At 35.8% G+C, this 13494-nt stretch overlaps 1 protein-coding gene across 1 annotated transcript in view; it reads left to right on the top strand.

Moving 5' to 3' along the window:
- LOC141638031 (uncharacterized) overlaps positions 1-12537 on the top strand; it is a 19490-nt gene extending 6953 nt beyond the window's left edge. Inside the window, exon 5 of the mRNA XM_074447482.1 lies at positions 12503-12537. Within this exon, the coding sequence (XP_074303583.1) occupies positions 12503-12537 (35 nt within the window). The remainder of the gene's footprint in view (positions 1-12502) is intronic.
- Positions 12538-13494: the final 957 nt, after the last annotated feature.

The raw sequence follows: 13494 nt of genomic DNA, 5'->3' as shown, positions 1-13494 counted from the left end.
TAGTTATTATGACTCTTTGTGTGAATCATTTGTCCTAGTTCATTAGTCATTGTGACTCGTCGGATGAAACATTTGTCCTTGTTCATTAGTCCTTGTGACTCGTTGTATGAACCATTTGTCCTTGTTTATTAGTCATTGTGACTCTTTATGTGAATCATTTGTCCTAGTTCATTAGTCATTGTGACTCGTCGTGTGAATCATTTGTCCTTTTTCATTAGTTATTATGACTCTTTGTGTGAATCATTTGTCCTAGTTAATTACTCATTGTGACTCGTTGTGTAAATCATTTGTCCTTGGTCATTATTTATTGTGACTCTTTGTGTGAATCCTTTATCCTATTTAATTACTCATTGTGACTCGTTGTGTGAATCATTTGTCCTAGTACAGTAGTCATTGTGACTCGTTGTGTGAATCATTTGTCCTAATTCGTTAGTCATTGTGACTCGTCGTGTGAATCATTTGTCCTTGTTCATTAGTCCTTGTGACTCGTTGTGTGAACCATTTGTCCTTGGTTATTAGTCATTGTGATTCTTTGTGTGAATCATTTGTCCTAGTTCTTTAGTCATTGTGACTCGTCGTGTGAATCATTTGTCCTTGTTCATTAGTCCTTGTGACTTGTTGTGTGAACCATTTGTCCTTGTTTATTAGTCATTGTGACTCTTTGTGTGAATCATTTGTCCTAGTTCATTAGTCATTGTGACTCGTCGTGTGAATCATTTGTCCTTGTTCATTAACCATTGTGACTCGTTGTGTGAATCATTTGTCCTTGTTCATTAGTCGTTGTGACTCGTTGTGTGAATCATTTGTCCTTGTTCATTAGTCCTTGTGTGTCGTTGTGTGAACCATTTGTCATTGTTCATTAGTTATTATGACTCTTTGTGTGAATCATTTGTCCTAGTTAATTACTCATTGTGACTCGTTGTGCGAACCATTTGTCTTTATTCATTAGTCATTATGACTCGTTGTGTGAATCATTTGTCCTTGTTCATTAGTACTTGTGACTCGTTGTTTGAACCATTTGTCATTGTTCATTAGTTATTATGCCTCTTTGTGTGAATCATTTGTCCTAGTTAATTACTCATTGTGACTCGTTGTGTAAATCATTTGTCCTTGGTCATTATTTATTGTGACTCTTTGTGTGAATCCTTTATCCTATTTAATTACTCATTGTGACTCGTTGTGTGAATCATTTGTCCTAGTACAGTAGTCATTGTGACTCGTTGTGTGAATCATTTGTCCTAATTCGTTAGTCATTGTGACTCGTCGTGTGAATCATTTGTCCTTGTTCATTAGTCCTTGTGACTCGTTGTGTGAATCATTTGTCCTTGGTTATTAGTCATTGTGACTCTTTGTGTGAATCCTTTGTCCTAGTTCAGTAGTCATTGTGACTCGTCGTGTGAATCATTTGTCCTTGTTCATTAGTCCTTGTGACTTGTTGTGTGAACCATTTGTCCTTTTTTATTAGTCATTGTGACTCTTTGTGTGAATCATTTGTCCTAGTTCATTAGTCATTGTGACTCGTCGTGTGAATCATTTGTCCTTGTTCATTAACCATTGTGACTCGTTGTGTGAATCATTTGTCCTTGTTCATTAGTCGTTGTGACTCGTTGTGTGAATCATTTGTCCTTGTTCATTAGTCCTTGTGGTTCGTTTGTGAACCATTTGTCATTGTTCATTAGTTATTATGACTCTTTGTGTGAATCATTTGTCCTAGTTAATTACTCATTGTGACTCGTTGTGCGAACCATTTGTCTTTATTCATTAGTCATTATGACTCGTTGTGTGAATCATTTGTCCTTGTTCATTAGTACTTGTGACTCGTTGTTTGAACCATTTGTCAGTGTTCATTAGTTATTATGCCTCTTTGTGTGAATCATTTGTCCTAGTTAATTACTCATTGTGACTCGTTGTGTAAATCATTTGTCCTTGGTCATTATTTATTGTGACTCTTTGTGTGAATCCTTTATCCTATTTAATTACTCATTGTGACTCGTTGTGTGAATCATTTGTCCTAGTACATTAGTCATTGTGACTCGTTGTGTGAATCATTTGTCCTAATTCGTTAGTCATTGTGACTCGTCGTGTGAATCATTTGTCCTTGTTCATTAGTCCTTGTGACTCGTTGTGTGAACCATTTGTCCTTGGTTATTAGTCATTGTGACTCTTTGTGTGAATCATTTGTCCTAGTTCATTAGTCATTGTGACTCGTCGTGTGAATCATTTGTCCTTGTTCATTAGTCCTTGTGACTTGTTGTGTGAACCATTTGTCCTTGTTTATTAGTCGTTGTGACTCTTTGTGTGCATCATTTGTCCTAGTTCATTAGTCATTGTGACTCGTCGTGTGAATCATTTGTCCTTGTTCATTAGCCATTGTGACTCGTTGTGTGAATCATTTGTCCTTGTTCATTAGTCGTTGTGACTCGTTGTGTGAATCATTTGTCCTTGTTCATTAGTCCTTGTGTGTCGTTGTGTGAACCATTTGTCATTGTTCATTAGTTATTATGACTCTTTGTGTGAATCATTTGTCCTAGTTAATTACTCATTGTGACTCGTTGTGCGAACCATTTGTCTTTATTCATTAGTCATTATGACTCGTTGTGTGAATCATTTGTCCTTGTTCATTAGTACTTGTGACTCGTTGTTTGAACCATTTGTCATTGTTCATTAGTTATTATGCCTCTTTGTGTGAATCATTTGTCCTAGTTAATTACTCATTGTGACTCGTTGTGTAAATCATTTGTCCTTGGTCATTATTTATTGTGACTCTTTGTGTGAATCCTTTATCCTATTTAATTACTCATTGTGACTCGTTGTGTGAATCATTTGTCCTTGTTCATTAGCCATTGTGACTCTTTGTGTGAATCATTTGTCCTAGTACATTAGTCGTTGTGACTCGTTGTGTGAATCATTTGTCCTTGTTCATTAGTCCTTGTGACTCGTTGTGTGAACCATTTGTCCTTGTTTATTAGTCATTGTGACTCGTTGTGTGAATCATTTGTCCTTGTTCATTAGTCCTTGTGACTCGTTGTGTGAACCATTTGTCCTTGTTTATTAGTCATTGTGACTCTTTGTGTGAATCATTTATTCTAGTTCATTAGTCTTGTGACTCGTCGTGTGAATCATTTGTCTTTGTTCATTAGTCTTTGTGACTCGTTGTGTGAACCATTTGTCCTTGTTTATTAGTCGTTGTGACTCTTTGTGTGAACCATTTGTCCTTGTTTATTAGTCGTTGTGACTCTTTGTGTGAATCATTTGTCCTAGTTCATTAGTCATTGTGACTCTTCGTGTGAATCATTTGTCGTAGTTCATTAGTCATTGTGACTGTTCGTGTGAATCATTTGTCCTTGTTCATTTGTCCTTGTGACTCGTTGTGTGAACCATTTGTCCTTGTTCATTAGTCCTTGTGACTTGTTGTTTGAACCATTTGTCCTTGTTTATTAGTCGTTGTGACTCTTTGTGTGAACCATTTGTCCTTGTTTATTAGTCGTTGTGATTCTTTGTTTGAACCATTTGTCCTTGTTTTTTAGTCATTGTGACTCGTCGTGTGAATCATTTGTCCTTGTTCATTAGTCCTTGTGACTCGTTGTGTGAACCATTTGTCCTTGTTTATTAGTCATTGTGATTCTTTGTGGGAATCATTTGTCCTAGTTCATTAGTCATTGTGACTCGTCGTGTGAATCATTTGTCCTTGTTCATTAGTCCTTGTGACTTGTTGTTCGAACCATTTGTCCTTGTTTATTAGTCCTTGTGACTCTTTGTGTGAACCATTTGTCCTTGTTTATTAGTCGTTGTAATTCTTTGTGTGAATCATTAGTCCTAGTTCATTAGTCATTGTGACTCGTCGTATGAATCATTTGTCCTTGTTCATTAGTCCTTGTGACTCGTTGTGTGAACCATTTGTCCTTCTTTATTAGTCATTGTGACTCTGTGTGTGAATCATTTGTCCTAGTTCATTAGTCATTGTGACTCTTTGTGTGAATCATTTGTCCTTGTTCATTAGTCCTTGTAACTCGTTGTGTGAACCATTTGTCCTTGTTTATTATTCATTGTGACTCGTTGTGTGAATCATTTGTCCTTGTTCATTAGTTCTTGTGACTCGTTGTGTGAACCATTTGTCCTTCTTTATTAGTCATTGTGACTCTTTGTGTGAATCATTTGTCCTAGTTCATTAGTCATTGTGACTCGTTTTGTGAATCATTTGTCCTTGTTCATTAGTCCTTGTGACTCGTTGTGTGAACCATTTGTTCTTGTTTATTAGTCATTGTGACTCTTTGTGTGAATCATTTGTCCTAGTTCTTTAGTCATTGTGACTCGTCGTGTGAATCATTTGTCCTTGTTCATTAGTCCTTGTGACTCGTTGGGTGAACCATTTGTCCTTGTTTATTAGTCGTTGCGACTCTTTGTGTGAATCATTTGTCCTAGTTCATTAGTCATTGTGACTCGTCGTGTGAATCATTTGTCCTTGTTCATCAGCCATTGTGACTCGTTGTGTGAATCATTTGTCCTTGTTCATTAGTCGTTGTGACTCGTTGTGTGAATCATTTGTCCTTGTTCATTAGTCCTTGTGTGTCGTTGTGTGAACCATTTGTCATTGTTCATTAGTTATTAAGACTCTTTGTGTAAATCATTTGTCCTAGGTAATTACTCATTGTGACTCGTTGTGCGAACCATTTGTCTTTATTCATTAGTCATTATGACTCGTTGTGTGAATCATTTGTCCTTGTTCATTAGTACTTGTGACTCGTTGTTTGAACCATTTGTCATTGTTCATTAGTTATTATGCCTCTTTGTGTGAATCATTTGTCCTAGTTAATTACTCATTGTGACTCGTTGTGTAAATCATTTGTCCTTGGTCATTATTTATTGTGACTCTTTGTGTGAATCCTTTATCCTATTTAATTACTCATTGTGACTCGTTGTGTGAATCATTTGTCCTAGTACATTAGTCATTGTGACTCGTTGTGTGAATCATTTGTCCTAATTCGTTAGTCATTGTGACTCGTCGTGTGAATCATTTGTCCTTGTTCATTAGTCCTTGTGACTCGTTGTGTGAACCATTTGTCCTTGGTTATTAGTCATTGTGACTCTTTGTGTGAATCATTTGTCCTAGTTCATTAGTCATTGTGACTCGTCGTGTGAATCATTTGTCCTTGTTCATTAGTCCTTGTGACTCGTTGGGTGAACCATTTGTCCTTGTTTATTAGTCGTTGCGACTCTTTGTGTGAATCATTTGTCCTAGTTCATTAGTCATTGTGACTCTCGTGTGAATCATTTGTCCTTGTTCATCAGCCATTGTGACTCGTTGTGTGAATCATTTGTCCTTGTTCATTAGTTATTATGACTCTTTGTGTGAATCATTTGTCCTAGTTAATTACACATTGTGACTCATTGTGCGAACCATTTGTCTTTATTCATTAGTCATTATGACTCGTTGTGTGAATCATTTGTCCTTGTTCATTAGTCCTTGTGACTCGTTGTTTGAACCATTTGTCATTGTTCATTAGATATTATGACTCTTTGTGTGAATCATTTGTCCTAGTTAATTACTCATTGTGACTCGTTGTGTAAATCATTTGTCTTTGGTCATTATTTATTGTGACTCTTTGTGTGAATCCTTTATCCTAGTTAATTACTCATTGTGACTCGTTGTGTGAATCATTTGTCCTAGTACATTAGTCATTGTGACTCGTTGTGTGAATCATTTGTCCTAATTCATTAGTCATTGTGACTCGTCGTGTGAATCATTTTTCCATGATCATTAGTCCTTGTGACTGGTTGTGTGAACCATTTGTCCTTGCTTATTAGTCATTGTGACTCTTTGTGTGAATCATTTGTCCTATTTCATTAGTCATTGTGACTCGTCGTGTGAATCATTTGTCCTTGTTCATTAGTCCTTGTGACTTGTTGTGTGAACCATTTGTCCTTGTTTATTAGTCGTTGTGACTCTTTGTGTGAATCATTTGTCCTTGTTCATTAGTCCTTGTGACTCGTTGTGTGAATCATTTGTCCTTGTTCATTAGTCCTTATGACTCGTTGTGTGAATCATTTGTCCTTGTTCATTAGTCGTTGTGACTCGTTGTGTGAATCATTTGTCCTTGTTCATTAGTCCTTGTGTGTCGTTGTGTGAACCATTTGTCATTGGTCATTAGTTATTATCACTCTTTGTGTGAATCATTTGTCCTAGTTAATTACTCATTGTGACTCGTTGTGCGAACCATTTGTCTTTATTCATTAGTCATTATGACTCGTTGTGTGAATCATTTGTCCTTGTTCATTAGTACTTGTGACTCGTTGTTTGAACCATTTGTCATTGTTCATTAGTTATTATGTCTCTTTGTGTGAATCATTTGTCCTAGTTAATTACTCATTGTGACTCGTTGTGTAAATCATTTGTCCTTGGTCATTATTTATTGTGACTCTTTGTGTGAATCCTTTATCCTATTTAATTACTCATTGTGACTCGTTGTGTGAATCATTTGTCCTTGTTCATTAGCCATTGTGACTCTTTGTGTGAATCATTTGTCCTAGTACATTAGTCGTTGTGACTCGTTGTGTGAATCATTTGTCCTTGTTCATTAGTCCTTGTGACTCGTTGTGTGAACCATTTGTCCTTGTTTATTAGTCATTGTGACTCGTTGTGTGAATCATTTGTCCTTGTTCATTAGTCCTTGTGACTCGTTGTGTGAACCATTTGTCCTTGTTTGTTAGTTATTGTGACTCTTTGTGTGAATCATTTGTTCTAGTTCATTAGTCATTGTGACTCGTCGTGTGAATCATTTGTCCTTGTTCATTAGTCTTTGTGACTCGTTGTGTGAACCATTTGTCCTTGTTTATTAGTCATTGTGACTCTTTGTGTGAATCATTTATTCTAGTTCATTAGTCTTGTGACTCGTCGTGTGAATCATTTTTCTTTGTTCATTAGTCTTTGTGACTCGTTGTGTGAACCATTTGTCCTTGTTTATTAGTCGTTGTGACTCTTTGTGTGAACCATTTGTCCTTGTTTATTAGTCGTTGTGACTCGTTGTGGGAATCATTTGTCCTTGTTCATTAGTCCCTGTGACTCATTGTGTGAACCATTTGTCCTTGTTTATTAGTCATTGTGACTCTTCGTGTGAATCATTTGTCGTAGTTCATTAGTCATTGTGACTCTTTGTGTGAATCATTTGTCCTTGTTCATTAGTCCTTGTGACTCGTTGTGTGAACCATTTGTCCTTGTTCATTAGTCCTTGTGACTTGTTGTTTGAACCATTTGTCCTTGTTTATTAGTCGTTGTGACTCTTTGTGTGAACCATTTGTCCTTGTTTATTAGTCGTTGTGATTCTTTGTTTGAACCATTTGTCCTTGTTTATTAGTCATTGTGACTCGTCGTGTGAATCATTTGTCCTTGTTCATTAGTCCTTGTGACTCGTTGTGTGAACCATTTGTCCTTGTTTATTAGTCATTGTGACTCTTTGTGTGAATCATTTGTCCTAGTTCATTAGTCATTGTGACTCGTCGTGTGAATCATTTGTCCTTGTTCATTAGTCCTTGTGACTTGTTGTTCGAACCATTTGTCCTTGTTTATTAGTCGTTGTGACTCTTTGTGTGAACCATTTGTCCTTGTTTATTAGTCGTTGTAATTCTTTGTGTGAATCATTAGTCCTAGTTCATTAGTCATTGTGACTCGTCGTATGAATCATTTGTCCTTGTTCATTAGTCCTTGTGACTCGTTGTGTGAACCATTTGTCCTTCTTTATTAGTCATTGTGACTCTGTGTGTGAATCATTTGTCCTAGTTCATTAGTCATTGTGACTCTTTGTGTGAATCATTTGTCCTTGTTCATTAGTCCTTGTGACTCGTTGTGTAAACCATTTGTCCTTGTTTATTATTCATTGTGACTCGTTGTGTGAATCATTTGTCCTTGTTCATTAGTTCTTGTGACTCGTTGTGTGAACCATTTGTCCTTCTTTATTAGTCATTGTGACTCTTTGTGTGAATCATTTGTCCTAGTTCATTAGTCATTGTGACTCGTTTTGTGAATCATTTGTCCTTGTTCATTAGTCCTTGTGACTCGTTGTGTGAACCATTTGTTCTTGTTTATTAGTCATTGTGACTCGTCGTGTGAATCATTTGTCCATGTTCATTAGTCCTTGTGACTCGTTGTGTGAACCATTTGTCCTTGCTTATTAGTCATTGTGACTCTTTGTGTGAGTCTTTTGTCCTATTTCATTAGTCATTGTGACTCGTCGTGTGAATCATTTGTCCTTGTTCATTAGTCCTTGTGACTTGTTGTGTGAACCATTTGTCCTTGTTTATTAGTCGTTGTGACTCATTGTGTGAATCATTTGTAATAGTTCATTAGTCATTGTGACTCGTCGTGTGAATCATTTGTCCTTGTTCATTAGCCATTGTGACTCGTTGTGTGAATCATTTGTCCTTGTTCATTAGTTATTGTGACTCTTTGTGTGAATCATTTGTCCTAGTTAATTACACATTGTGACTCGTTGTGCGAACCATTTGTCTTTATTCATTAGTCATTATGACTCGTTGTGTGAATCATTTGTCCTTGTTCATTAGTACTTGTGACTCGTTGTTTGAATCATTTGTCATTGTTCATTAGTTATTATGACTCTTTGTGTGAATCATTTGTCCTAGTTAATTACTCATTGTGACTCGTTGTGTAAATCATTTGTCCTTGGTCATTAATTATTGTGACTCTTTGTGTGAATCCTTTATCCTAGTTAATTACTCATTGTGACTCGTTGTGTGAATCATTTGTCCTTGTTCATAAGTCATTGTGACTCTTTGTGTGAATCATTTGTCCTAGTACATTAGTCGTTGTGACTCGTTGTGTGAACCATTTGTCCTTGTTTATTAGTCATTGTGACTCGTTGTGTGAATCATTTGTCCTTGTTCATTTGTCCTTGTGACTCGTTGTGTGAACCATTTGTCCTTGTTTGTTAGTCATTGTGACTCTTTGTGTGTATCATTTGTCCTAGTTCATTAGTCATTGTGACTCGTCGTGTGAATCATTTGTCATTGTTCATTAGTCTTTGTGACTCGTTGTGTGAACCATTTGTCCTTGTTTCTTAGTCATTGTGACTCTTTGTGTGAATCATTTATCCTTGTTCATTAGTCATTGTGACTTGTCGTGTGAATCATTTGTCATTGTTCATTAGTCCTTGTGACTCGTTGTTTGAACAATTTGTCCTTGTTTATTAGTCGTTGTGACTCTTTGTGTGAACCATTTGTCCTTGTTTATTAGTCGTTGTGACTCTTTGTGTGAATCATTTGTCCTAGTTCATTAGTCATTGTGACTCTTCGTGTGAATCATTTGTCCTAGTTCATTAGTCATTGTGACTCTTCGTGTGAATCATTTGTCCTTGTTCATTAGTCCTTGTGACTCGTTGTTTGAACCATTTGTCCTTGTTTATTAGTCGTTGTGACTCTTTGTGTAAACCATTTGTCCTTGTTCATTAGTCCTTGTGACTTGTTGTTTGAACCATTTGTCCTTGTTTATTAGTCGTTGTGACTCTTTGTGTAAACCATTTGTCCTTGTTTATTAGTCGTTGCGATTCTTTGTGTGAACCATTTGTCCTTGTTTATTAGTCATTGTGACTCGTCGTGTGAACCATTCGTCTTTGTTCATTAGTCCTTGTGACTCGTTGTGTGAACCATTTGTCCTTGTTTATTAGTCATTGTGACTCTTTGTGTGAATCATTTGTCCTAGTTCATTAGTCATTGTGACTCGTCGTGTGAATCATTTGTCCTTGTTCATTAGTCCTTGTGACTTGTTGTTTGAACCATTTGTCCTTGTTTATTAGTCGTTGTAATTCTTTGTGTAAATCATTTGTCCTTGGTCATTATTTATTATGACTCTTTGTGTGAATCTTTTATCCTAGTTAATTACTCATTGTGACTCGTTGTGTGAATCATTTGTCCTAGTACATTAGTCATTGTGACTCGTTGTGTGAATCATTTGTCCTAGTTCATTAGTCATTGTGACTCGTCGTGTGAATCATTTGTCCTTGTTCATGTTGGAGTTAGTGTCCTCCACAATAGTGCGTTAACATAATAAATCTCATTAATAGAATATCATCAGATATTTAATTATTTGGTCCTCGTCAGTTGATTAACGTAAATCGATAACGGTTGGCTGACTAGAGTTTGACGTTATTGTCGTGAGACGGCGGTGATCAACTGACCCCTTTCGGTCACACCTAAAGGAACGAACCCTAATTGATAACTAATTAATTGTATGAGATACAATTTATTTAGTCCCTTGATTTATAGACTAAGAGGTTAGTCGATTATTATTAGAGAGATTTCGAGTTGCGAACTCGAGGAGCGGCAGTTATTATTTAATTATGCGATAATTAAATAATAAGTTTTGGGAAACGGGTTTTAGTTAATTAACTGTTAATTTACTAAAATTGTACTAATTGATTAATGTGATTAATATTAGTACGTAAATAATATGTGTAGTGGTACACGTATATTTACGGAGTGAATTGGACGAATTAATTATGGAAGCATTTAAACATGATACGATGTTTAAAATGAAAATTACACTGATTTGTGCGACAAATATAAAAACCAACATGGACCCGTATATGGTCATGTGGACCGTGTAAAATAAGTGTAATGGATGATTACTCACATAATCATTTTACCTTATTTTGTATACTACCATAATATATATCTTATACTAGATTTTGCATGTGATGTAAGATAAAATTATAAGACAAAAAATTTGCCCACTTAAAGACTCCACCCGCCACTTCCTTTTCCTCCTTACACACTCCATATATTTGTTCACTACTTCACTCTACCTCTTACACATACTTTACTTATTCTTTGCATGTGAACATCTTCTAAATATCTCTCTACAATAATTCTCTAGTATACATTATTACTAAGAAAAGTTAGTAATTTTACTAGTATTATTATCAAGGGCACATATTAATAAGTTACTAGTTCATACTTGTTAATATTGTTGGGTAGTTCTTGGGTGCTACTTGGAGGAGACTTGCTAGTTGAAGGTTTTTCAAGGAGGATCATCCACATCATTTTAGCTCAAGAACAAATTAGTAAGGAGAACTAATTTGTGCCCATTTTACCTTATATTCAATGTAAGGAAATTGTTTTTCCTTATACCTTCTTTTTATGCTTTCATATTAACATGCATGTTACATAGATCACATAAACAACAATTTATGAAATAAATTTATTTTATTAGAGAGTCTAATATGGATCTATGATCTTTTAAGTGGTATCAGAGAATAGGCTTGTAATTTGCATGTTGATTTTAAGCATTTTAATGAATTATGAGATAATTAGTAAAAACTCAAAAATTGTGTTAGAAGAGGTTTTAGCACGAAATTTTTGGGACATGCATACCTACTGATCTCAAAAGGTTTGTGGAATTTTTTGGTGATTTGTGAAGTAATTTTGCTAATTTTAATGATTTTTGGTAGAAAACCGAGTCAAAATGTCGCATTTTAGTGAAAAATTGACTAAAATTAGTTAAATGTTGATTCGGTGCATGGATTTTTTTATGGTAGTTCATGCATGTTTTCTACTAATTGTATGCAAAAAGTTGAAGGTTGGTTCGGATTTTTGCATGTTTATTGATTTTTTGAGTAAAAAGTCGATAAAAGTCCAATTAATTAATCATAATTTCGAAATTTTTGATTCTGCCCATGATAAATTTATGTACATTTAATAATATTATTTAAATGTCAAAAGTGATTTTGCATGTGTGTTTTCACTTTGTTTTGATGTTTATTGGTTTTAGTGGTTAAAAACCGATAAATATCGATCTTTTTCTTCACAAAATTTATCCGGAATTTTTGGGCAATTTTTCTGATTTTTTGGTGTTCTTGGGAGTGTTCCAGAATACTAAAAATTTTTGTTTCAATTGTTTGGGTAATTTTTCAATGATTTTGGATTTTTACTTAAATATTATGATTTTACCGATTAAATTAGCAAAATATCACCAAATCAAACTAATTATTTATCATAAAATTAGTGAGGACTAATTTTGAGGTTCAAAACAGTTTGGACAATTAGTTTGGACTTAAATGAGATTTAAGAGTTAATTATTGATTTTTACATGTTAAAAATCGATTAAATCCACAAAAACCGAGATGGATACCAATGAATGATAGGTAGGGTGATGCGAATTGAGCAGCGGAATTAAGGACGTTTTGGACAGTACTGAGGACTGTTCGTACTAGGTACGCGCAGACCTGAAATGGAACGATTTTGAGGACAAAAGAATAAAAATTAGCGGACTGTTTTTGGCGAACCGAACGTACTAGGTACGACCCGTTCTGGTTTTTGTGAATAAAAGGGATAGTGTTTGAACAAGCAAGACCTATCACTTGATCAAGGTGAGTGAGACCAAGACCTATTGATCAACAACTCGAGAATTTTAATTAGAATCGCGTCCTAATCAAAACCAGTTTTGTTTCTACGCAAGAAACGATTTTGTAAACACAAGTTTTCTGAAATTTCTTAGATGATTTTATTCAAGCAAATGAAGGCATTATATAGCCCTCCAAATGAGCCGTGCATAGCCTAGCAAACTGAAGAGTTTATCATTTACTCTTCACTTAATTACAATCATTAAACAACTAGTTCATTGAACTTAGACAAACAACAACTTAAGCTAACATTTTATTGTAAACATAATCTGAAAATGTAAGATAAAAACGTCTTGTGGACCGTCTTGGATTGCGTGCCATCAGCTCCTAAGTTCCACACTTAGCAAATTAACAAGAGAAGGATAATTGTAGCTTAAAGGCTGAAACTTACGGACCAACTTCAGACCTTCCCCTTGAGTGTTCATAACCAACTCGTCCAGCCCATCAACTAACTCCGAGACATTAGCTTGGTCCTTAGCTTGGTTCGCATCATCCCCTCCCCCTTGAAAAGGAATTGACCTCAATTCAGCTAGGCCATCGTCATCCAAGTAAGGAGAGAGATCACCAACATTAAAAGTGGCGTGAACACCATAATCACCGGGAAGTTCAACCTTGTAAGCATTGTTGTTCACTCGACCCACAATCTTGTAAGGACCTTCCGCTCTAGGCATGAGTTTATTCTTTCGTTGGCTAGGAAAATGCTCCTTTCTCAAGTGCACCCAAACCAAGTCTCCAACCTCAAACACCCTTGGCTTCTTATTCTTGCTTGACTTGCGTTTATAGGCTGCATTCACGGCTTCAATTCTTGCACGGACTTGCTCATGGAGCTTCAACATTGCTTTCAACTTGGACTCGGCATCTTTATGCACCAACTCATCTTTAGGCAACGGAATTAAATCCAAAGGAAGATAAGGATTAATACCGTATACAATTTCAAATGGCGAATGACCCGTAGCATGAGTAGGTGACCTGTTATAAGCAAATTCGGCATGAGAAAGCTTGAGATCCCAATCCTTTTGTGTCTTGCTCACAAGCCCACGCAACAAAGTTCCCAAAGTACGATTGGTGACCTCGGTTTGCCCATCCG

This window comes from Silene latifolia, unplaced genomic scaffold (assembly GCF_048544455.1).
Source record: "Silene latifolia isolate original U9 population unplaced genomic scaffold, ASM4854445v1 scaffold_164, whole genome shotgun sequence".
NCBI classification, from domain to species: Eukaryota; Viridiplantae; Streptophyta; class Magnoliopsida; order Caryophyllales; family Caryophyllaceae; genus Silene; species Silene latifolia.
This window is presented reverse-complemented; position numbering and strand designations above follow the sequence as displayed.